General features: G+C 43.8%; 2 protein-coding genes across 2 annotated transcripts; one reads left to right on the top strand and one right to left on the bottom strand.

The window, feature by feature from the left end:
• The first annotated feature begins 69 nt into the window (after window positions 1–69).
• On the top strand, window positions 70–20,560 carry ECI2 (enoyl-CoA delta isomerase 2). The gene is made up of 10 exons (XM_004281064.4): window positions 70–157; window positions 3,187–3,349; window positions 5,455–5,553; window positions 5,761–5,949; window positions 8,485–8,554; window positions 11,853–11,955; window positions 12,693–12,813; window positions 17,246–17,335; window positions 18,967–19,110; window positions 19,753–20,560. Exons 1-10 carry the CDS (start codon window positions 102–104, stop codon window positions 19,906–19,908), a joined length of 1,191 nt encoding a protein of 396 aa, XP_004281112.1. The 5' UTR covers window positions 70–101; the 3' UTR covers window positions 19,909–20,560.
• Window positions 20,315–26,317, bottom strand: LOC117197117 (uncharacterized protein C6orf201). Its single transcript, XM_033408047.2, has 2 exons — window positions 25,971–26,317; window positions 20,315–20,378 (listed from the first exon to the last, which is right to left on the bottom strand). Exons 1-2 carry the CDS (start codon window positions 26,186–26,188, stop codon window positions 20,315–20,317), a joined length of 282 nt encoding a protein of 93 aa, XP_033263938.2. The 5' UTR covers window positions 26,189–26,317.
• Window positions 26,318–26,623: the final 306 nt, after the last annotated feature.

The following is a 26,623-nucleotide window of genomic DNA, read 5'->3' on the forward strand; positions in this document are numbered from 1 at the left end:
CCCCGGCCCCGCTCAGACCTATGGTGTCCCGGCCCCGTCCGGGAGTCAGTTCCCCACCCCCACCCCCCGGCCCGCAGTCCCGCCCACGCCCTGGAGCAGCCATGGCAGGAGTGGCCGGAAGGCTGGCGCGGCTGTGGTGCTCGGGCGCTCTCAGCAGGTAAGTGCCGAGCCCGGGCCCAAGGTCGCCCTCGGACGCCGCCGTGCTTGCGGGGGGCGCGCTGTCTGTTATCGCGTCTCGGTAGCAGTAGGGTTTGCGGGCTTCTAGCAGAGCGTGACGTCAGGTGTCCCTCTCCCGCTCGCCCTCCTCTGGGCCGGAGGGTCAGGACGGCCGAGCTGGGTCTCGCCGCGCGCGTCCCCGCCCGCCCCCGCCGCCGGGCTCCGAGATGCTTTGCTGAGTTGGGGGGGTCGCGTGAGCGGCCGTGCGGGCTCGTGCCCGCCGTGGGAGCGCGCCCCGAGGTCAGGTGGGGGTGACCCGTCTGCTTCGTGGAGAACGTCCTGCCTGGTGATGGTGGCGGGATGCACAGCCGGGCCACGTGGAAACCAGAACCGGGCTGTGCACCGGCAAGGGGAAAACCCTGGAACGTGCCGGTTGCCTTCGGGGGTGGAGTTACGATTTTCCCGATTTTATATACTAAGCGGTCGTGTTTTGTAATTTTTTAAAAACTCTATTTTAAAATAAATAAGTTTGCACCATATTTTGTGAGAACTTGCACATTTCGCCCTTTATGTACATTTTAAGTTTTCCTTTCATTTTCTGCTTGTAACTTGCCAGGTGCCAAATTCATGTAAAATGCAGTTTTTTCCCTTTTTGGGAAAAAAAAAAAAACCAACGGATTCAATTATTTAATGTAAAACTCATAGAAGGCTGATTTTACTGAATGAGGCTAATTCAAGGTTTGAACCTACCCTTTGAAAGTTACATTATTGCAGAGGAGGTGATACATTTGTTAGGTTTGGGCTTTATTTGTAGCTATTATTTTAATCATCTTTGATGCCTTTAACTTTATTACTCAGGGTCATTTGTTGTGAAACAACAGTGTTGTTTGTTTGTGACCTCACTGCTGTGCATTGATGCTTTCCCCTCCCCTCTGCTTACTGTGTGTGCTTAAAAAGCTAGTTACCTGGTAGCACTTGCTGTCTCTGCTCTGCACCTGGCTCATTAGACATGTCTGGGTTAGGGGTGAGTATGTCTGCTCAGCAGGCTTCACAGCCTAGCATCCAAGGCAGGTAGATTTCCCCCAGGTAGGTCTTTCACCTCCCTAAGAAAGAAGTGCTCTCTATCTGGAATGCCAGCAACTGCTCATCTCTGCTCTGAACATTTTTTTGTGTGTGTGGTACGCGGGCCTCTCACTGCTGTGGCCTCTCCCGAGCACAGGCTCCGGACGCGCAGGCTCAGCGGCCATGGCTCACGGGCCCAGCCGCTCCGCGGCACGTGGGATCTTCCCGGACCGGGGCACGAACCCGTGTCCCCTGCATCGGCGGGGGGACTCTCAACCACTGCGCCACCAGGGAAGCCCTCCTCTGAACATTTCTTACATCTTCATTTTCCCCTCCTTTCACCTGTGTGTGTGCTGGGACACACATGTTTGCTGAGCAGAGTAAGGAATTGACCTGATAAAAGTTTATACTTTGTTGATCAGTGACTATGTGACTGAGCAAAGGGCTTATGTGCCTGAGGGGCAGAAAACCAAATTCTGACAGCAGGAGTTTGCAGCAAAGTAAGGATTTATTGCAAGGCACTAAGCAAGGCAGTGGGAGGACAAGCCTCAGGTCCACTCCAAATTGATCTTTGTGTTACAGGCTTTTTTTTTTTTGAGGGGAAGAACAAAGAAGCTGAAATTAATTATCCTCTTGTGACATTTATTAATCATTGCATGTCTCTGGTTTATAACTCTCTGGCCAGGTGGTCCATGGCACAGGGGTCTGTGAACTCGTCCTGCTCTGCAGAAACAACCTGAGTCTGCACGTTAACAATGATGTCTATAATAGCAGTTTTAGTACAAAAACCATGTTATCGACAGCAGCAATTTTAGTCATCTGACTCTGGTTGATTAGTGCTCAGTTAGCCCAGGATTGAGGTCAGAGGAGACAAGAAAGGGAATAAAGTTTTGGACAGAGGGATGACTCACAAACTCGGTAAGGAAACTCGGTTTTACGGGGACTCAGTTTCAACTGCAGAGGCTGTTTCTGGACCTTGGAACCCAAATGACTGAACTCTTTGTACTTTACCCCCTTGGTCTCAGTATCTTTATTTTGTCTGGGGGCGGGGCAGGCATATTAAACTCAGAGACTGAGATTGTCTTTGCCACTGTTTTATTTAACCCAGGTTCACTGCGGGAATAGTAATAATTTCACAAGCCAGTAGCATACAGGACAATGCCTCTTCATAAGGCAGTAGAGAGTTTTGACTTTGCCATCCAAGAGCCGATGTCCAGCTGCCAGCCCCCAAGTAAAAGTCCCCTGATGCTGGAGCAGTTTGCTGGTGTGGCCAGGCAGGCTGATTTGTCGGTGGCCGCTACATGGCTTTCACCACTGCTGATCGAAGAGTCCCCTTTACCATGGCAGGAGCTAGTGCCCCAAGGTCTTGGAGAGCTGTCTGGATCAGCAGAGGGGAGCCTTGCCCAGACTGACACTCTCGGACGGTCCTCACAAACTCTGGGGATTTATAGTCTCAATGACCCCTCTGCATACAGTCACTTCATCTGCTCTTATCAGTACGTCCCCCGCAGGACCCCTCAGACGCTGAGCTCCGAGCGGCTACCAACCAGGAGGATGAGATGTCAACCTGACACAGCTCACATCATTCTTATATCAAAACCACTTCACTTCTAAAAACAACTTTTTGGGTCTTTCCTTTCACTTCAGTTGTACGCAAGTGGCTCTGCAGTCTTCACACACCGCGCAGCACTCCTGCTGTCCTCCATCCCACAGGCCTCTACTGACTTCCTGCCCGGGGCACAAGTCCACGGCTCCCCGGCTTCTGGCTGCTTTCCCTCTGTTTGATTTGAAGGCTCCATGACTGCTGTTAGCTTCTGTACTGATTTCTTATCTCGGGACAGTTTTGGAAACCACTAACCATTCACAGCCAGGTGGCTGGGGAAGTATAGGGAAACTATTTCTGGAGAAACGTAGCATTTTGGCGTGTAAGGGCTGGGAACGATTAGCAGTCAGCCTGCCTGTTTGCAGTCCTCTGCAGGTCACCCGTTTCCCAGCACTTCAGCTGCACTTGTGTGGCCCAGCAATGAGAGCCAGCCAGAAGGACTTTGAAAACGCCCTGAATCAGGTGAAACTCTTGAAGAAGGATCCAGGAAATGAAGTGAAGCTAAAACTCTATGCACTGTATAAGCAGGTAAATGCCTAAGGTGCGACATAAAGACATTTTGAGAAGATAGGTCCTCAGACAGACGTGCTGTGTGTTGTACTAAAATGAAGCCTTAATGCTTTTAGGGATTGTGTTGCTGCCTTTCCTACCAAGAGTGTATACATGAGAGTTTATTATATTAGACTTCAAAATATTATTAAGGCAAAAAGTAACTCCTCAGGACCACTCCAGAGTAAAAGAGACTTAAAAGATATAACAACCAAAGGTGTAGATCTTATTTGGCCACTAATTAAAATAAATCAGCTGAAAAAGTGGTCTTGAGACAATTGGGGAAATTTGATTAGGAACTGAGTATTAGGTGTTACCTAGGAATTATTCTTAATGGCATCATGGTTGTATAAGAAAATGTTTTTTTGTTGTTTTTCTTTTTAGGAATGCATACTGAGTACCTAGGGGTAAAATAGTATGGTGTTTGGCATTCTCTCAAATAATGAAACAAAAAAGGAAAGAAAAGGGTGGGTGAAGCAAGTATGGCAAAAATGAGCGTTACTGAGTTTGGGTGACGAAGATTGGGAGTTCATGACAGTATCCTACTTTTGTATATGTTTGAAATTTTTTATTACAAAATTTTAAAACTCAAGTTTTTAAGTTACAGTGTCTGAAAAATGTCCTGGGAAGTCAGCCCCTCTGGGTTCCTGTGTGTTTTCTATTTTTCTCTTCCTGTGACGCATATATGAGCCTCTCTTACTTTCATACTGGTGTGTATAGTAAAGAACTTAACTTTGCCCCCAAAGAGGTCTGACCTTTGCCCTTGGCTTCTGGGAGGTAATTTCTAAGCCCTTGAAATACCAAGAGTGATAGAAGTGTCTCTGTTTGCCTGGAGAGTCTAACCATGGTATTTAGAGTAGGGGCTGCGATTACACTTCAATCATGCCGAGGTGGTGGAGCCCCAGTGAAAACTCTGAACGCTGAGGCCTGAATGAGCTTCGCTCGTGGGCAGTACTCTGTTGTCACGCATCAGTCTGGGACTGGAAGAGTACGCTGTCCTGACTCCGCAGTGGCCGGTTGGCGGCGGGCTGGGGTGTCACACACACACCTTCCCCAGATTCCACCCTCTGCATCCTCCCTTGCTGACCTTAATCCGTATCCTTTCCCCCTAATAACCGGTAACCAAGAGTACAGCAGCTTTCAGTGCATTCTGTGAGTCATTCTAGCAGATTATTGAACCCGAGGGTGGTTTCGGGAGCCCCCCAATCTCGCACTTGGTGTCAGAAGTGGAGGGGGGCAGTCTTACGGCCTGCGTTGCCTCTGATTTCTCAGATGGCTAACTCTTGTGAGGTGAGTCTTATCTCTCTTTCTTTGGAGAGTCTTAGCCTCCTTTGCTGCCCTTGTTTTTCAGAGCCTCGTTCAGCTAGTTATATTACGAAGTTGAAAAGCATGGTTATTAAATGGAGTTTTAAATTTGCCATCTCTGAAAATAACTGAGTGCATATTTTTTTTCATCTCAGAACACTCAGTGCGCCTCCCCTCAAACAAGTAAACTTTAGTTGCTTTTTGCTTGCTGCTCGCGTGTCCTTCAGTTAAGTGTCCTAAGGGCCAGCGGCACTGATGACCCCACCCCTGCCCCCTCGTACGCAGCTGCAGCTGTGTTGCTCAGTTATCAGATATCTGCCATGGAACTGGGTTGGGGAGGGTGTTTCTTTTGAATGGGCTTTCAGAATACACTGTGTTCAAAATGTCTGTGGGCGAGTTACCTTTGAAGATTATTTGCTTGAAGATTTTCATCATGTATGAAGAATGTGACCATTGCTAAAACTAATGAACGATGATGATTTTTTAAAAAGTATTCAGTACTTTCCCAAAACCCTAATCTTGCGTTATTTTCATGCACAGGCAGCTATAACTCATTTTAGGGACTAACAGCCAATGGCGTACTTTGTCCCTCCAGGCTTTTTTCTCTTGCTTGTGCATTTTTAGCAACAGCATGGAAGGGAGAAGAAAATTCAAATAAATTTATGTGCCTTGGGAGGGGAAGGTGCGTTCACGCTCGCGTGCATCTTATGGGTCTTAGCTATTTAAGGCTCCAGTTTGCATGGGCATTTGACCAATAATTGCCCCTCTCCTTTTCACAGGCCACCGAAGGACCTTGTAATGTGCCCAAACCAGGTGTGCTTGACTTTATCAATAAGGCCAAGTGGGATGCTTGGAATGCTCTTGGCAGTCTGCCCAAGGTACATTTACTTATCATTCTGCTTTTATTCCATTTGCTGTGCTCCTAAAGGAAGGGGTTGCTTCTCATTATTAAGCCATCACAGATGAGCCTTCTAGATCTTGAGATCCCTCTACCGAACCAGAATCTCTGTTCTTTCTTCATTGCCAGGAAGTTTCTCAGAATGCTTGTTCATTGACCGTGGGCTGAAATTGTCATCTCTCTGCAGGAAACCGCCAGGTGTAACTACGTGGACTTGGTGTCCAGTTTGAGTGGTTCATCTGAGTCCTCCATCCAGGTGACACCTGCAGCAGACAGGAAGCAACCAGGAAGTGACGCCCTGGTGGTGACCTCCCAAGATGGCATCACAACCATCACATTGAACCGGCCCGACAAAAAAAATGCACTCACCACTCAGGTAACACGACCTGCCCTAAGAGTCCGTCCTGCTTTGCTTTTCTTCCTCTGTCTGTTTCACTCAAAAACTATAGTGTGTCAGCATCCTTCCTGTTTCTGTGAGAGCTTGTGTTTGATTCGTACAGAAGATTAATGATTGTGGCTACTTCATACAGCAGAGTGGGACATTCATTATTTAGAATTTGTGAGCTTCTGGTAGGTTATGCATGCCCAGAGGCACTGCAACTTTTCTGATGATGGAAACACAGATAAATGATGTGAATATAAATGAAACACATGTCACAGTAAGAGAAGATGCAGAGGGCTTCTCTAAGGTTGGCATAGACGCTCCCTGGACATACCTTCATGTCACTTGGACTTGAGAGTGAGTACTAATCTACTCGCGTGGAGCTTTATTTTGTACAAGTAGAGGGAAAAAGGAGAGAAGAACTTAAATAGATCATAACCGAGCTCTGCTTGAAATGAGCTGCTTCACAGGGGCACTGCTAGTCTTTGAATCGGTCACTGAACTAGAACAATAATAGAAATAACCCCTTCCACAGCCTAAGCATCCATCAGTGGACGATGGGCAAAGAGAACATGGTGCGTCTACACAGTGGAATGCTGTTCAGCCATAAAAAATTGTGAAATCTTGCCATTTGTGACGACGTGGATGGCCCTTGAGGGCATTATGCTAAGCGAAATAGCTTCGAGAAAGGCAGATACCGTATGATCTCTCTTATAAATACAGAGAACAGCAGATTGGCGGTTGTCAGAGGTGTGGGGTGAAGGGGGTCAAAATGTACAAACTTCCAGTTATAAAATGAAAATGTCACAGGGATAAACTGTACAGCACAGTGACTATAATACTGTTTTCCGTGTCTGAAAGTTGCTAAGACAATAAATCTTAAAATTTCTCATCACAAAGGAAAAACATTGTAACGATGTGTGGTGATGGACGTTGGCTTACTGCGGTTGTTTTACAGTGTATACAAATATGAAATCATTATGTTACACACGTGAGACAAACATATGTATCATTAAAAAAAAAAATAAACCGAAGTTTAAGGAAAAAATAGCCACTTCAGCCCTTTCCCCTTGAGAAAAAAGTAGAGAATTAATTGGATACTTGGTGCTGAACTGGGAGTAAAATTCAAAAGGGCCGTAACCCCTTTTCATCGGACGTATCACCTCTATTGTAGTAGAAAAAGCACGCTACCTTAAAATAGTCTTAAATAAGGATTCCATGAAGTTGGATATGCACTATGCAGTTAACAAAGCATTTGAGTCTCAAAACTTTTTCTTTTCTCCTGACTCTTTTTTTTTTTGGGGGGGGGCGGTACGCGGGCCTCTCACTGTTGTGGCCTCTCCCGTTGCGGAGCACAGGCTCCGGACGCGCTGGCTCAGCGGCTATGGCTCACGGGCCCAGCCGCTCCACGGCATGTGGGATCTTCCCAGACCGGGGCACGAACCCGTGTCCCCTTCATCGGCAGGCGGACTCTCAACCACTGCGCCACCACGGAAGCCCACTGACTCATTTCTATATATCCATGGTAGTAATAGTAATAACTACTCTTTACAGAGTGGCGTGTGTGTGTCAGTACTTTCCACACAGAGGTTTAATTCCCACAAGGAGCCTACCACTATTGCTACCTAACAATAAAATAATTAGGTTAAGTACTTATTTACTCCAACTCACATGACTAATAACCAGGAAGATCTAAGTTGAAGCCATGATCTATCCATCCCTTCAGCCCGGCTCTTCCCAGATACCCTGTCATGCTGCATCATCATCCCGGTAGTCGTAATGGAACGACTTCCTCATTCCCTCCCTCAGTAGAAGTGATTTCACCTCCATTCATACATTATGTAAAGTCCATGCGTCTGTTTTTTCAGTAAAGGATGTGTATCTATAAACGTCAGCGCTCTTCACCATTCTCTCCCTCATCTAAGGTAGAAACTGCACCTGTTTTAAATGCCTTAAAAGCTATGACAGCTACACGTCCAAGATTTTCAGAGACGTTGCTGATTTGAAATATTGGGCCGACAGTTCTTGACGGAGTCCAGCCTTTCACCTTCCATAACACTCCCAGGCTGCCTGCCACACACATGCTGTCCTGACGTCCCAAATAAAAAACTGCTTCCTGGAAATCTTTCTCTGCTCCCCGCGCCATTGTACCCACCCTAGAAAAGGACCGGCAGCTCCTCTGAGCTTTCTGCTGCTTTGTACTTTCCACCCATTTTAGAGCTGTCCCTCCCCGTCTATTAATTCCAAAAGCTCAAGGACTGTGTCTTACTTGTTCATTTTGGGGGAAAAACGTGGATATGTTCCCCAGCATCTTCTACATAGCACTTGGTACAGAATACGCACCACGTAATCATAAAAGGAATGGAAGTCCTTTCAGTCTTTCGTTCTGGCTCTATAAATACAGCCAGCGTAAGTGTTTGGCACTTTGCAGAGGGTGGGCTTTGCAGACTGATGTTTAGTGAAGCCCCTGGGTGATGGTTACCATTTTCAGAGTTTTTTTCTTTTCCTCGTCTTCCCCCTTTCACACAGATGTATCACGACATCATACTTGCACTTGAGGCTGCAAGCAAGGATGATTCAGCCATAACTGTTTTAACAGGTGAGACATTTTCTTAGATTTCTAGTTAAATTTCTATTTGGGGGGATTTTCATCTAAGTAGGAAATTGAGTAAATAGGCTCTAATATCTTTCCTAGTGCTAAGATACTCTAATTCTTAAATACATAAAAAATACGGTAGACACAGGATTGATATCTTTATCACGTAAAAAGCAGATACAAATTGGTAAGAAAAGTACTAAGACCTATTAGATAAACGGGTGAGTAAAATGAACAGATAATTTATATGAGAAAGTACAGGCATAAAAGAAACAAGGAAAATGCAACCAGATTAATAAACAGAAATCAAAATGATGAGATACCACTTTATACTTATCTGAATTAGCAAAATTTCATGTTATACCCAATTTTGACAAGGTTATGGTAGAATAAATGCCTCTACTCCCTTGCTGACAGCAGCGTGATGGCTCTAAAAAGTGTAAGTAGCTAAGGAAAGGGCATTTGACAGAATGTAAAATGTTCATATACTTTGATACAGCGATCCCACTTAATGGGAATTTATTTTAGGGAAATTATCCAAGAAAAAGGAAAGGTCTTATGCAAGAAAGATAATCTTTGCACCATGACTTATAATTGTGAAAATGTTAAAACATTGTAAATATGCTGCGTGACAGAATAATAAAGCACATTTTAGAACATCCAGTAGACTATATACTGTACAAGTATTAAAAATTACAACTCTAAAAACCGACAGTATAGCAAATGTTTAAGATATTATAAAAAGCATTAGCAGTTATATCAGCACTGTGATAATAAGTGGAAAATATGCATGCTTCTGGGCCTGGGCTGATGAGAACTCAGAGAACGGAAGTCATTGAACCTGGAAGGGGCACTGCGTGTAGTGGTGCAAGCTGAGGGTCAGGACTCGGATCAACTGGTGTTTAAATCCGGGCTTCGTTCCTCACTACCTGTGGGCGGCCTCTGCTTCCCGAATGGAGAAGACAGTGTCTTCCTAACCCCACAGAATGGTCGAGGTGGTGGCACGAGACAGTGCAGGGCAGGGCTCACAGCAGGTACTTGGGAGACGGGAGCTGTTACCGTTTGTCGACGCAGTGGAAGCAGGACTGATTCTATTTTATTTTATTTATTTCCTTTTTTGGCCACGCCATTCAGCTTGCGGGATCTTAGTTCCCCAACTAGGGATTGAACCTGCACCCTTGGCAGTGAAAGTGCGGAGTCCTAACCACCAGACCACCAGGGAATTCCCAGAGTGATTTTATTTTCTTTTAATTTTCATTAAAATTTGTAAAATATATAATATTGTATAGAGATATCAGAGATCTTTCAGTAAAAAAGGGAGATGAGGAGAAAGAGAGATACCTAACAGCTGATGAGAGGGGGTGAAGGAAAGGGAAGAGTTGAGCATGGCCCTTGTATTTCACAAATACACCTCGGAGAATGGAGGCAACAAAATCGGTCTAGAGGTGGTGTTGGCTTGATACAGGAGAAGAATGTTTTCTGGTTTTTTAATTTAAAAAAATTTGTTTGACATCTTTATTGGAGTATAATTGCTTTACAATGGTGTGTTAGTTTCTCTTCTATAACGAAGTCAGTCAGCTATACATATACATAAAAAATTTTTTAACTAAAAGTATAATACAGGCACATGGTTTTTTAAAAAATCCAAAGATTGTGAAGTGGCATATAACAAAACTAAATCTCACTCTCCTTGGAACCCCAGTCTTGCTTCCTAGAAAAACTCAGCTTTTCTTGAGCCTTCCAGAAACTGCCTATGTGTGTGTACCCCGCCTCTTGTAAACAGAAAAGGAAGCATATAGTACACACATACTATACCCACCTTCTCCTCACAGCATATCCCGAAAAATTGTTCTCTGTCAGCACGTATACATCTGCAGGACTACAAAGTATGAAAGTTTTGGGATTCCATAATTTATTTCATCATTCCTGTATTGATGAATGGGTAGACCGTACTTAGTCTGTTGCTATTAAAATCATGCTGCAAGGGTATCCTTGGACATATGTCTTGCAGCGAATGTGCAGAATCCAAAGGCTATATTCCTAGAAGTGAAGTTGCTGGGTTTCGTAATAATGGTAATAATGGCTAACGTTTCTATCATACTTCATGTTTGCTGAGCACTGGTCTAAGCATTTTAATTCATCTGATAGCGTTTTGATTCTTCACTTTTCTAAGCTTTCTTGCAATAACCCTGTGAGGTTAGGCCCTGTTATTACTCGTATCTTACAGGTGAGGAAACTGAAAGGTTAGGTTTTGATAAATAGTGCTTTTCCCGTAGTGATTATCTGTATATCCGTCACGTTCATTTTCTAGTTCCTGTTTGATCTAAACGTTGTAATAGTAGGTCCTTTAATTTCCAGAAAGGATTTTTTTTTTTTGGTTTTCCATTTCTGTTATCAATTCCTAGTTTATTGTATTATAATCAGAAATGATTGGTTTTACTAATTTTACTTTTTTAGAATCTATTAAAATTTCGTGTGTATTAGCTATATATTGAAATCTCTGCCTTGAAGATTAAGAATCAACAAAATGGCCAATATTTTATATCATCCAGGAACACTTAAAAAGTAAGTTCAGGGACTTCCCTGGTGGTCCAGTGGCTAAGATTCCGTGTCCCCAGTGCAGGGGGCACCGGTTCGATCCGTGGTCGGGGAACTAAGATCCCGCATGCCACACGGTGCAGCCAAAAAAATAATAGTAATGAAAAAATGTTTTAAATAAAAAAGAAATTTAAAAATATTAAAAGTTCATTCTTGATTTTTAAGGTATAGCGTTACAATTATATCAATTAGACTTGCCTCTCTAATTCATGTTATATAGATTTCCTAAATTCTGTTTTCTAATTTATCTGTCTGGACTGAAAAAAGAAAATTAAAGGCATCTGTTTCTCTCAGCCCATGCTATGCTGGGTCCCCCCCTCCCCAGAGCCTTTGCACATGCTGTCACCGCTGGAGAATATTCCCCCCACCCTCTTTCCATCTACCCCTGCCCGTGTCCTTCAGATCTCAGTCCAGTCATTCCCGCCTTAGCAAAGTCCCTCCCTGAACCCCCAGGTGAGAGCAGAGCCCCATTGCCTGCTGTCCTGTCCTCGTGTCCCTTTGCATCATCATAGTTGCATTGCCTACAGTTATTCATGTGTCTTTAAATCAAGGTCCAGCTGACTCCCTGGTCTGTCAATTAGGGCAGGACCCCAGCTGGTCCACCAGTGTATTTCCAGAGCTTGGTACAGAGCCTGGCACATACAAGATGCCCAGTGACTACTGCAGAGTGAGTGAATGCTGGATCCATGGATTTTGTTTACAGGCAATGGGGACTATTACTGTAGTGGGAATGATCTGACCAACTTCACGGATATTCCCCCTGGTGGAGTGGAGGAGAAAGCCAGAAGCGGGGCCGTCTTACTGAGGTGAGAGCATGTCTGTCTCATCCCGGGGGGCTTATCCTTATCGGTGGGGGGTCTTCAGCTGCGCCAACGTAAAATAAATACTTCTTAGGTTCTGTGTAATCGGCTGTGACTTTAGGCAAGCATATTTCTCCAAGCTTCTATCAGTAGGGGGCATTTGCTCCATCACTGTAACTTCTGTTACCCGTTCTCCTGGCCTCCCTACACCACATTTGATTGGAAAGCATACAAGTCAACTACCGCTACCAATTAAATTCTCCCATATTGAGGCATAGGAGTTTAGCAGCTTCTCCTCTGGCCAGAGGAAGGCGTGACTGCCATGATCGCTGCTCATAGGAGACTTGAAATGGTCTCAGAAGACACAGAGGGTGTGAAGGCGTCTCCTCCCGCCTCATTAGTCCCCGCTGCGTCTCTGGTGCCCACTGAGCTGGGATACCGCAGCACGTGCTGGCGGCCACCCTCGCCTCTGAGTCTACAGCTGGCTTACGTCCCTGACCGAATGCCTAGAACACAAGATTTGAACCAAGGCTGACCTGTGGGACTCTGCGAGTTTCCCTCAAGTGCCGTTCAGATGGGAGGAACCTGGTGCGAGAGGCCAGGGAGGTGGCAGGGCAGAGAGGCACTGCTGGGCGATGGGAAATTCACCAGCCTGGCCAGAAAAGCACGTTCCAGACTCACCCTGTCTCGCCTGATGCTACTTTGGCATATTTAAACATGCTTTTATATTTCCACGTCTGTAGGGATTTTGTCGACTGTTTTATAGATTTTCCGAAGCCTCTCGTTGCAGTGGTAAATGGACCAGCTGTAGGAATCTCCGTCACCATTCTCGGGCTATTTGATATCGTGTATGCGACCGACAGGGTAAGTCAGCTCCCGGAAATGTATGAAGTTATACAAGTTAAAAAGAGATCCTCTGAATTCTCCTTTATTGTTGCTAGTAGTAAACACATTACATATGGTTTATGGTAGAATGGACCAAATTTAAATTTTTCCCAAAGAATTAGTCTAAGATGACGCTTTTTTTTCCCTTTACTATTAACTTGAATTTTCCTAAACACGAATATTGTTGTGAACATTTTGCCCCAGCTCTTTTGGCTCTGTGCTCTAATCCTGTTACACAACACTTGTTCATTTTTACTCTAAAATAGTCAGGAACCTTCAAAGCTTGTTAGCAGGGGGCAAAAAATAGCTGTTCTGGAGGTTATGCAAGTGAGTTATTTGATCAGTTTTTCCAAGTAAATGAATCCTGGAATTTATAAATCCAGAATATGGAAGAACTTTCAGGCGTTACTCTACTTTCACTCCCTCCTTTGCAGATAAGGAAACCAAAGCTCAGAGGAGTCGTGTTCACCATTGAGTTATATAGATTTTAATTTTTCTTCCTACTACAGTCATAATATATGTCATAGTAGAAAATAAAATTTTGGAAAATATGGAAAAGTACAAAGAAAAGAGTTAATTTAAAAGTCACTCCTTACCTCACCACTCAGATAAGCAGTGCTAACATTTGGGTTATTTAACTTATCTAATTTAACCAGTCCCTGACACTGGAACCCTAGAATATTTCCAGTTTTTATCCTTATAAACAAAAATGTGATGAACGTTTATCTTAGAACGTTTACTGTAGAACTAATCACCACCTCTTAGGGTTATCAGGTTCTTAGAGTGACTTTGCTTTTGTGGCAGAACAGTTTGCTAATGTACATACAGCCTTGCAGGGAACGCTTGGTTTTTACCGCTGAAGAGATTCCTGGCTTTGTTTGCAGGTGTTTTCTCCACTGATGGGGCCGTACATGAGGGTCCTTAACCCTGTGGCTCACCTTTTACTGGATTCCTTTCAGTGAGGTTGGGCATATTGTCAGATCTAATTTTCCCATAAAAATAGCAAATGGAAGTCTAGACGCTAGGCTACCTAACCTTTGTAGGTGGAAGTCTCTGCTCAAAGGCAGAAATTAACAGTCTTCGGTCACGTTCTGTGTGTTAAATGACCAATTAATTGACCTGCTTTGAGCAGGGTGGGATCAGGAGTTCCTGACCTGAACTTGGGGGTCTCATTCTTCAGTACTTGGAGTATCATCATATTTGAATCTTGTCCCGATTCTCCCACTGGATTCCCAATGATTGTCATGTACATCATCTTTTTAAAGATTTCTAGGACTCCCATCTTACGATACAATTTGAATTCAAATTGAAATCAGAGGGAAATGCGTATATATTATGTATGCTAAAAGATTGGGCCCAAAGCAAAATATTTGACAAATAGTGACCACTGCTGAGAGTTCACCCAACTGAGTTACACCAGGGCTCAAGTTAAAATCAGGCAAAGACACAGAAGAAAGAAGCTGTGGAGAGGAATTCATTTTACAGGGTTTCTCATTCCTGGCTTCATGAATAGATACCATATTAAATGTGGGTTAACATTTAACCCATATAACCAAGTTATTCTCTGTTATGGGCAATAAGTAGTGCCTCTGCCTATTAGCTTCTCTGTCAGCAAACAGTACATTTCCTCTTTGAGTTAATAAAAAGGCAGAAATCATAACAGTAATAGATCTTTGAGCGCTCAGTATCTAGGAGGCACTCTGCTGATGCACATTATATGTGTTCAGTAAATGCCCACGTTAACTGCCCTGCGAGGCAGGTGCTCTCATCCCATTTTACAGATGAGAAAACCGTTGCACAGAGAAGTTAAGAAGCTCCAGGGTCACCGGGCAGCCCGAGGCCAGCATCTAACCCTTAACTACATCTACTGCTCCGTTGCTTATAATAATGTTTATAAGTTAATTAAATGCTGCTTATTATCAGCTTTCCACGCACCTGTTTGTGGCTCTCACCAAGGTCGGCTTCTGCTTTCAGTTTTCTGGTCATGTTCCTTAGGCTGTGACTTCTCAGCACATTTTCTCCAATACGCTTTCTTTTAGGGGGGAAAAGAGAAGACAGGTGACATTAATAACTGTTTACTTTATACTTTTATTATTTTGATTTGTATGCTTTGTACATTATATGTTTATATTTTCTAGCAATATTCATTAAAAAAACCCTCCATACCTGATTATGGGAAATGAAGTCTAAATATGCTGTTTACGGAATTGTTGATTATAAGTTAATTTCCTTTCATAAGAACTTTTCATTCATCAAGAAACACACAAAACTATTTCTGACATCTAGAAAAAAACTACAAATGACTCTGTAGTCTAAATAACCAACATTAAAGTAGTTTCTGGTATTTAAAACCAATCAAAAAACCTCTGGGGCAAAATCAAGACAAATGGCAGATTGAGGAAGTAATTTTTCAACTCACAATACAGGCTAAACTTTCTAATATATTTTTTAAAATGTGTCTATAAAGTGATGGATCAACAAATTAATATAAAAATACACGACAGAGAGGAATAAATAGCCCACAGAAAAGAAAGTATAAATGGCTCTTAAAAACACGTGAGAAAGACACCATTAAGAAAAGGACTTCCTGGTGGTGCAGGGGTTAAGAATCTGCCTGCCAATGCAGGGGACACGGGTTCGAGCCGTGGTCCGGGAAGATCCCACATGCCGAGGAGCAGCTAAGCCCGTGCGCCACAACTACTGAGCCTGCGCTCTAGAGCCCGCAAGCCACAACTACTGAGCCCTCATGCCACAACTACTGAAGCCCACGTGCCTAGAACCCATGCTCCACAACAAGGGAAGCCACCGCAATGAGAAGCTCGCGCATCGCAACAAAGAGTAGCCCCCACTCGCCGCAACTGGAGAAAGCCCGTGTGCAGCAACGAAGACCCAATGCAGCCATAAATAAATAAATTAATTAATTAAAAAAAAAAAGACAACCAATACAACTTAAAAATAGTGGGCAAAGTATTGCAAGCTACTTCACCAAAGAAGGTATGCAAATGGCTGATAAACACACGAAAAGATGCTCAACATCATTAGTCATTAGGGAACAGCAGATTAAAACCACACCAAGGGCTTCCCTGGTGGCGCAGTGGATGAGAGTCCGCCTGCCAATGTGGGGGACACAGGTTCGTGCCCCAGTCCTGGAAGATCCCACATGCTGCGGAGCGGCTGGTCCCATGAGCCATGGCTGCTGAGCCTGCACGTCTGGAGCCTGTGCTCCGCAACGGGAGAGGCCACAATGGTGGGAGGCCCACGTACCACAAAAAAACAACACCACCACCACCGAGACACCACAACACACCTACTAGCGTGGGTAAAATTGAAAAGACTAAGGATAACGACAGGTTTAGGGAGAACGCAGCGTGGTTGGAACTCCCTGCTGCACCTCGCAAAATAGCCTGGCAACGTCTGAGAAAGTTACAGCACACATGAACAACGCAGCCCAGCAGCTGCATGCCTGGGCATGTACCCAAGAGAGTTGAAAATACACCTCCATCATAACCTTATTTATAACATCCAGAATACTGGAAATACCACAGTGGCTCCAACTGGTGAATGGATAAGCGAATTGTGACACATCCGTACAATGGAATACTTCTCAGAAATAAGGAGCAGACCCTACTATGTGCAGTAACAACGTGGTGACTCGAGCCTTCTGCTAAGGACAGAAGCCCACCAAAGGAGAAGAGGCTACAGAACGTGTGATTCCATTTATATGCATTCTAGAAAAGGCAAAACTGTAGGAACAAAACATCCGTGGTTGCTTGAGGGTGAGAGACAGACTGACTGCAGAAGGGGCGTGAGGACACCTTGGCGTGGGGGGTGATGGAACTATTCTGTACCTTGGTCATGGTAGTGGCTCCATAACTGTATACATTTGTTGAAAACTCATCAAACCGCGTACGTGAAGAGTGGATTTTGTGTGTATACAGGCAGACCTCAGAGAGATTGTGGGTTTGGTTCCAGGCCACCGCAATAAAGCAGATATCACAATAAAGTGAGTCACGGGACTTTTTTGGTTTCCCAGTACATATAAATGTTATGTTTACATTTACTGTAGTCTGTTAAGCATGCAATAGCATTATGTCTAAGAAAACCATCAGACATTTTAGAACAGCTTTAATTTAAAGTAACGCTGTTGGGAAAATGGCACCGGCAGACTTGCTCGACTTGGGGTTGCCCCAAACCTTCCATTTGTAAACAAAAAATAAAAATGCGGTATCTGCAAAGCACAATAAAGCAAAGCACGATAAAAGGAGGTCTGCCTGTAAAATAATACAATAACCCTACTTTTTTTTAAAGTTCTTCAGTTAAGTATTGTAAGGAGGATAGAAACAAATAGTGATTTTTTTGAAATCACATGTGAAAAGATGATTTTCTTTTTTTTTTCTCTCTCTTCAAAAAGGCAACATTTCATACTCCATTCAGTCACCTAGGCCAGAGTCCAGAAGGATGCTCCTCTTACACTTTTCCGAAGATAATGGGCCCAAGCAAGGTAATTTTTGGAAACCTTAAAACGAAAGGTAATGTCATCTCCATTCCAAAAGTAACCCCACACTCTCTGTTCTTTCCCTCTATAGTAGAGGCAGCAGACGGAAGCGAATTATTTGCTACCCAACTCCAAGAGTTTTAAACATAGAGGAACCAGGCTGTGGGAAGCGTCTGGTCCGCAGGGAAATTTAGACGCTCTGTCCCCAAACTGGGGGTGACTCTCAGCTGGGTGCCCCGTGCTCCCAGCGCCGTTCCCGGCCCCCACAGCCTTTCCTCCAGACTGTCCCACAGGGCAGCAAGGCTCCAAGGGGCCCAGTGGCCGCTCAGGTCTGTCCCTGCAGTTATGGAAACCTAGGTGCCCACCCTTGGTGGGCAGGACCCCAAGGGGATCATGACAAGACTGAGAGCCGGGGGTAGGGAGAGGCTTAGCAGACATCCTTTGGGATCTGAAAGGGGGGGAGTGGGAATTGAGCCTCTGTTCGTTGCTATTAGGTTTTCATTGAAAAAAGTGTATATTTTTAAAATCTCTTTTCTTTTGTTTCTGGACATGCCATGCGGCTTGCAGGATCTCAGTTCCCCGACTGGGGACTGAACCCCGGCCACGGCAGTGAGAGCCTGAAATCCTAACCATTAGGCCACCAAGGAATTCCCTTTTTAAATCTCTTTCTTCAGTCACGTGCCCTGAATTCTTATACAGCTTAAATCTCTTTCTTCAGTCACGTGCCCTGAATTCTTATACAGCTTTGAACTTTGAAAATTTGGGCAGACCCAACCCTAAGGCTTAGAACATTTGACTCTGAAACCGTCTTTCCTTTTCTGGAAGAGAAATTGCAGACATGGGAAAGGAAATCCACTTGGTGCCCCCAGTATTGTTAGAAACTGAACATCAGTCTCCCTCACTTTCCTTCAGTTAAGTGGAGCTCATTGGAGTACCTGGGCAGGTAAAGAAAACTGTCAGAGCCAGACCACTGTGTGAATTTCCAGGGAAAGGAATTTTAAAATATATATATATATATATATATATATATATATATTTAATTTATTTATTTTGGCTGCGCCGCGTCTCAGTTGCAGCATGTGGGATCTTTAGTTGCAGCATGCAGACTCTTAATTGAGGTGCGTGGGATCTAGTTCCCCAACCAGGGATCAAACCCAGACCCCCTGCATTGGGAGCGTGGAGTCTTACCCACTGGACCACCAGGGAAGTCCCCGGGGAAGGGAATTTTGACAGTTGGTGTGCCTAAATGTTGGTTGGCATGTCCTATGACGGTGATTTTTCTTTTTGTTTTATAATTGTTTATAGTGTCTAAAACAGGAACTCATTGCTGCCGTGTGTCGTAGAATCAACACCTGCCTCGCAGCCTTTCTGCCCCAGGCTCCCAGCTCTTTTTGCTCCACGTCGTAGACAAACACAGAAGCGGCAACCTCTACAAACTGTCCAGAAAGCCCAATGGTCTCAGCACAAAGCTGGCAAACCATTGCCTGTGGCACCATCAGTTTCCCCCTTAATGAGAAATACTGGCAGCCTCAGCGGCCAGAAGGAGATGTCCCTGTGTCTGCTGGAAGCAGTTCATTCTGAAGTTAACTGAGCCTTGTTTCACTGCGGTAACGTCTCAATCCCGCTTTTCATTTCAGGCAACAGAGATGCTCGTTTTTGGGAAGAAGTTAACAGCCCGGGAAGCATGTACCCAAGGACTTGTTACTGAAGTTTTTCCCGACAGCACTTTTCAGAAAGAAGTTTGGGTCAGGCTGAAAGCATATTCAAAGCTCCCCCCAAATGTTCGTATTCGTTTTCTTGTTTGTTTTGTTTTGCTTGTAAGAACCATGTAAATCATCTGTTTGCCTTAAGAGAATAAGCAATATAAAAAACAAGACAGCTGGCTCTGAGCACATCTAAATCTGAGATTAAAAGTAAGCCTAATAATGTTAGAAATACTGACTTTTACAAAACTGATCAAATAGGCGTCCCACTCCTGTGCTGTGGAGACCGAGGGGCGGTTCTCTCTGGGCACCACTTGGAGGAGGTTGATAGGCAATCTTTACCAGCACGTTCATCCTTGAATCCAGGTGAGCAGCCAGACAGGTTAACTGTGAGGAGATTCTGACCACACAGCACTTTCGTTTTTACATGTGATAGCTGGTGACTGATTTTCTCATGTTCTCACCGCTCAAAATGTCCTGGAGCCAGAAGCTTTGGTTTCTGTCTACAGCTTCTTAGAAATGTGTGATCACAAGCCCTGCCCCACACCTGCTGGGAGGATGTGTGCACACATGAACGTTTGAGGAACAGTGTCTTATCTACACGTTTCTTAAGGTGTCACAGGATCAAATGAACGACAGAGAAACAAGCATCAGAATTCTAGAATAATCTCACTCCTCTTAGAATGCCTCTTAACCTCACTGTTGGTTTTGTTTTTTCAGGCCATGAGAATTTCAAAACAGGTCATCAGAAATACGGAGAAAGAAAAGTTGCACGCGATTAATGCTGAAGAAAGCAACGTCCTGCGGGAGAGGTGGCTGTCAGATGAGTGCCTGAACGCCGTCGTGAGCTTCCTGTCCAAAAAAGCAAAGCTGTGATGGCCATCACATCAAAGCTAAGCGTTTCCAAGGAAGGGATGTGCTACTATTTCTGCTTTCCAATTCCTGAACTAAGTAAACCTCGCTGTGCCTTTTTTCAGTGCTAAAATACCAGTTCTGATAATTATACTTCACTAGAGCCCTGATGAAAAACAAATGATGTGAAACCAGCTTTGAGAATTTACGTAGGTTTTTGGTAGTGGGGAGTCTTACGTCTTTCGCTATGAATCGCTGTTGCCAGGCACACTGAAACATTGTGCCCGGCGTCCTGCTCTGAAAGGCATTCACAGTGCTGCAGGCTGAGACCGTGTGTTCGAAAACCACTACTGCACTTTGCCGTCCACACAGGCTCACTGACTTGATCGGCCCAAACACCGACAGTCTCTGGATGACCGAGTCAAGATCTTCAGTGGGTCGCATGTTCTTTTTCAGCCGTCTGGCAGGGGGAGCAAACAGAGGGAGCAGTATTACTAGAGGATGAATTAGAATCTTAGTTTCATCCTCCCCCCTATAATTTGATAAAAAGGGATGAAGGGATTGGATCGTTTCATTGGAAAGTGATGTTCTGTATCAGTGATTATTTCCTCATTTGTCATATAGTCTCCATTCTCGTTTAATGTGGTACTTTATAAAAAGCACCCCTGAAAGCTGCCTTAACCGTCCTTGTGACTCTGTTTCGATGGCTGCCGTATGAATCACTTGACAAGAGTTTAATTCCAGTGGCTGTAGGATTGGTGTGGAAGACTTTGCTCTTCTAAATGTCCTCCTTCCTTTTTAACCTCCTTCAAGCGTCAGCATCCAGATAGCCAACCCACCGAACCTCTGACTTCTTAATTCTTAATTTTTTTATTCCAGTAATCCTAACCCAAAGTGTTCACTCTTATAGGAAATACATTAATAGTAATAACCCAGTCGTGTTTACTGAGCACTTACTATTTGTTTCTAGTGCTTAATGCCCATAAGCACATTTTGTCCTCAAAAAACAATGCCCAGAATTAAAAATGAGGTAAACTGTTGCTGCTGCCCATTTACAAGTAAGGAGTCCAAGGCATGGAGATGTAAGTAGCTTTTCCAGAGTCAGAGTCCCAGTGAGGGTCAGAGAGTCCCAGCCCCACTGTGTCCCCATGAGCCGCCCATCCCTCCCACTAACTTCAACTAACATCTCTGGACAAAAGGTGAAAAACAATGGCTTGAGGATGCTGACATTAAACAAAAGCAGATGGATTGTGGTAAGGCATCAAAATGTGGAGAAGCATCTGCCCATGAGTTTCTGAGATTGTGGGACATTAGGAAACAATTGCTGGGATCTCTGTCCTAAGCACGGGACATATGCCCCAAAGGCAGGCCCAACTGTGCAGCAGTGCAGTGGTTGCCATGGTGTGACTGGCAAAAGAAAATTTGAGGCCAAGAAGAACCTCTCTCTAACCAGGAGAAGGATTCCCTGGGGCTGGAGAGGAGAATCCCAGAGCAGAGAAGGAATGAGGTGCTCCCCTAATTCTAGGTATAAACCTACACAGCTTAGGTTCACAAGTGGGACAGGCTCAAACCAACATGGTAAAGGCTTTGGGAAGTAAACTGGGAATTTAAGCACCACTAACACAAGATCAAGACAGCTTATAGTCTCAACCTAAGCAGGTTGATTACTTGCTAAAACAAAACCAACATTCTCCAGATAATTCAACAAACTCAGGCTCCAGGCAACATAATATTCAGTGTCCATGATACAATCCAAAATTACCGACATACAAAAGACCATGAAAATGTGGACACTAAGGTGAAAAAAGACAACACACGTCAATCCCGAGATGACCTAGATGTTGGAATTGTCCCACAAAGACTTTAAAGCATTTCTCATAACTGTGCTCCACAAGGTAAAGAAAAACCCACTTGAAATGATTAAAACTACATGAATTCTCATCAGAGAAACAAACTACACACACAAAGAACCAAATAAAATATTTAGAACTGAAAATCTGAAATTTAAAAATAATTCTCTAGGGAATCCCATGGTATTCCAGTGGTTAGGATTCAGCACTTTCACTGTGGTGGCCTGGGTTTGATCCCAAAAGCTGCATGATGTGGCAAAAAAAAAAAAAAAAAAAAATTCTCTGGAGGGACTCTAGCAGAATGTAGATGACAAAGGAGTCAAAGAACCTAGAAGATAAATCAACAGAAACTAAGCAATGTGAAGTACAGAGAGAAAAAAATACTAGGAAAAATAAATAATCAGAGTGACATCAGCAAGATGTTGGAAGTTTCAGGTCCTCATCGCCCAACAGAAACATCAAATAATCAACTACAGAAACCCGTCAGACATCTACAGCAAACAAGTGAATGTCCAATCAAGAAATAAGTTACATTAAAAATGATAGGAGATTTTGTGACATTTTTACTCACTCTTGCCCCACCTACTCCCCTGCATGATGTGGTTGGAAGGAATTAGTCTGCTTCCCACTTCCTTCTCTTGGGATGGAAGGAACAGACTGGAACTTGTTTGCAACATGCTGGCCTGTCTGGCTTGCCTGAGGGATTGGTTGCTGTCTTGCCTGACTCAAAGTTCAGATGGAAACATTGGCATAGTTTGGGTCCTGGGCTAGAAGCCACAGAAGGCACTGAAACACGTGAAAAGTACAAGCTGATTGCACACCCGTGGATGCAGAGAAAGAGATTACAAGCAGAGGAAGACAATAGAGCATTTAAGAAGAAGCTGGAATGAGACTCTTTGGGAAGACATTTAAAAGCAGTTGGGGGGTGGGGGGGCAGGATTAAAAAAAACAAAACCAAAAATTAAACCTATACACAGGCTCAGACAGGAATCATGCCCAGTTAAACCTGAAAAGGCCTGGGCTGGTCTCAAGACTCATGGGCCCACCATTTCAAGGTCTTGCACAGCGGTGTGCAAGCACTGGGAGAGGTGGCTGTTCTTTCAAATGCACAGTTTTCAAGAAAAGGTCATAAGGCATGCAAAGAAACAGGGAAATGTGACCCATTCAAAGGAACAAAATCTCCACAAATAGTCCATGAAGAAACACAGGCATGAGACTTACTAGAAAAAGACTTTAAAACAACTGTCAAATATGTTCAAAAGAGCTAAAGGAAAACATGGGCAAAGAGCTAAAGGAAATCAGGAAAACACTGTGTGACAAAACAATATTAACAAAGAGATGGAAATTTTTTTTTTTAATTCTGAAGATGAAAATTACAATAACTGAATTGAAAAATTCACTAGAGGGGTTCGCCAGCAGACTCAAACAGGAGAAAGAAAGCATCAGCACACTTAAAGACATTTGAAATTATTGAGTTTGAGGAGCAAAAAGAAAGAACAAAGTGAGCAGAGACTAAGGGACTTACGGAACACCATCCAGCAACCAGTGTGCACACAATGGGAATTCCAGGAGGAGGAGAGACAGTGGGACAGAGCAATATATTTGAAGAAATAATGGCTAAAAACTTAACAGTTTGAGGAAAGACATGATATACAATGCAAAAAGCTCAATGAACTGTAAGTAGGATAAACACAAAGAGACCTACACTGAGACACATTATAATCAAACCTGTCAAAGACAAAGCACGAATCCTGAAAGCAGAAAGAGAAAAGCAACTCATCACACACAAGGGATCCCCAACGAGATGAGCAGATTTCTCAGCAGCCAGAAGGGAACGGAATGATGTGTTGAAAGTGCCGAAAGAACAAAAACAATTGTCACCTGCTAACTCTACATCTGGCAAATAGTGTTCTTCAAAAATGAGGGAGAAATTTCAGACATTCGTATACAAAATCTGGGGGAATTCATTACCACTAGATGTGCCCTGCAAGAAATGCTAAAGGGAGTCCAAGTTGAAATGAAAGGATGCTAGATAGTAAGTCAAAGCCACATGAAAATATAAAGTTCTCCAGCAAAGGTAAATACATGCACACAAATATAAAACTATTATTGTAATTTTGCTTTGTAACCTCACTTTTTATTTTCTACAGGATTTAAAAGACAAATGCTTAAGATATAATTATAAATCTATGTTAATGGGTATATAATATATAAAGGTGTAATCTGTGACATCAGTAACAAATGGAGAGGGCTTCCCTGGTGGCGCAGTGGTTGAGAGTCCGCCTGCCAATGCAGGGGACACGGGTTCGTGCCCCGGTCCAGGAGGATCCCACGTGCCGCGGAGCGGCTGGGCCCGTGGGCCGTGGCCGCTGAGCCTGCGCGTCCGGAGCCTGTGCTCCGCAACGGGGGAGGCCACAACAGTGAGAGGCCTGCATACCGCAAAAAATAAAAAATAAAAAAAATAAAAAATGGAGATGCAGAGCTGTAAATCAGTAGTTTTTGTATGCAGTTAAGTTGGTAAAAGTTTAAGACAGATCATCATGATTTTAGGATGTTATCTGTAACCCCCATGGTAACCACAAAGAAAATATCCATAGAAAATACCCAAAAAGAAATGAGGAGGGAATCAAAAGGTGTCAACACAAAAATATCAACTCAACTCAAAGGAAAGTAGTAATGGAGGAAATGAGGGACAAAAAAATGATATAAGACATATGGGAAACAAGATGGCAAAAGTAAGTGCTTCCCTATTGATAATTAAATATATTAAACTCTCCGATCAAAAAACACAGATTGACAGAAAGGATTAAAAAACCAAGGTTCAACTATATGCTGCCTGTAAGAGTCTCACTTTAGGTCTAGTGACATGCGTAAGTTAAAAGCGAAAGGACGAAAAAAAGATATTCCATACAAATAGTAACCAAAAGAGAGGAGGATGGCTCTTATTTTAGACAAAATAGACTCAAAAGCGGTTATAAGATACGGACATAATATCATGATAAAAGGGTCAAGACAGCAAGAAGGTATAACAATTATAAACATTTACACACTAATATTAGAACGCCAATATATATAAGGAAACTGACAGAATTGAAGGGAGAAACAGCCTACAGTAATAGTAGGAGACTTCAATACCCCACTTTCAATAGTGGATAGAAAATCAGACAGAAGATCAATAAGGAAATAGAGAACTTGGACAACACCATAGATCGCTTGGACCTAACCGATGTGTACAGAACACTCCACCCAACTACAACAGAATACACATTTTTCTCAAGTGCACATGGAACATTAACCAGGAAAGATCATATGTTTGGCCACAGAACAAGTGTTAATAATTTTTTTTTGCGGTACGCGGGCCTCTCACTGCTGTGGCCTCTCCCGTTGTGGAGCACAGGCTCCGGACGCGCAGGCTCCGGACGCGCAGGCTCAGCGGCCATGGCTCACGGGCCCAGCAGCTCCGTGACACGTGGGATCTTCCCGCATCGGCAGGCGGACTCTCAACCACTGCGCCACCAGGGAAGCCCTAAATTTAAAAAGAGTAAAATCATATATCTTCTTCTAATTACAATGGAATTAAACTAGAAATCAACAGCAGAAGGAAAACTGGAAAAGCCACAAATATACGGCAATTAAACAACACACCTTTAAACCACCAATGAGTCAAAGGGGAAATTAGAATATATCGTGAAACAAATGAAATAAAAACACAACATACCGAAACTTGTGGGATAAAGTCAAATCAGTGCTAAGTGGAAATTGTATAGCTGTACGTGCTTAACGTTTAAAAGAAGAAATCTTGTAGACTAGGTGTAAAGCCGAAGTTCTGCCACTCATATGATATCATCCTAGGTCCTGGTCATGCTTGGGGTGGGCTGGTGCTTCCCAACTCATGCAGCATGAAAGCCCTACAGCTCGGTGGTTGGGTCCCTAAGAATTCCGCTCCAGCCCTGCTAGGTCTCTGCTCACTGACCTGGAATGCGATGGCCCGTGGGGAACCCACGCACCTGCTCCAGTCTCCATGAGTTTTCTCCCAATGAGGGCTCCTGCAGACACGGGGAGGTGTGCAAACGGGACTCATGCACTTTTATACAGAGCAATGCTTGTTTTCACACTCACCGTATATGCCAAAGACAACATTAAGTCATTTTTTAGCTTTTTAAGGCATAAAGAGGGTTTGTGGTCACCCTATCCATCTCTAAATATGCCTGCATAGGACAAAAATTAGGCACCTACCTGACAACTATGGTTGACACTGGAGGCTCCTTTGTGTTTTTATTCCACACATGGCATTTCTTCCACCCCTGATTTGCATTGTTGTTGACTTTTCTTCTCCGCAGGGGCACAGTGCTTGGTTTGGGGGTCAGATTAATCTCTTTGGGAAATCGATGTCTTTCTAAGATCCTTTCTAAGCCAGAGAATTCAGAATTCTCACCTAGTAGTAGAACAATCATTAATACAATTCAATGTTCCTTTCCATCTTTGCACAGCAAAGATGCCGTTAATTTGAGAAAGACTGTTTGTACCACTTAATTGCTATTGAGGTCTCTGCCATTTCTTCATTCCAAAAATATCAGTGAGCAACATTTAGACTGTAGCCTGGTTCTAGACATCTAATAGATGCACAGCAAGAAATGAGTGAATGAACGAACAAAGCAGGTGTGCTCGTACTACCACAGGTACTGAAGGTCATTGGTGTAATCTCTGCATGATTCTCAAACGAATGGTAAGTAACTGGACTACTATTTTTATCTTCAGCGATATTAACCACACTCTGCATTGACATCACATCCACTGCTTCACACTGACCTCAGTTGGCCCCTAACCAAATCGCCCTTCCGTAGTGACCCAAAGAGCTTGTGCCAGGATGTAGTCCAGTACTCTACTTC

The sequence above is a fragment of the Orcinus orca genome, chromosome 10, assembly GCF_937001465.1.
Source record: "Orcinus orca chromosome 10, mOrcOrc1.1, whole genome shotgun sequence".
Classification (NCBI taxonomy): domain Eukaryota; kingdom Metazoa; phylum Chordata; class Mammalia; order Artiodactyla; family Delphinidae; genus Orcinus; species Orcinus orca.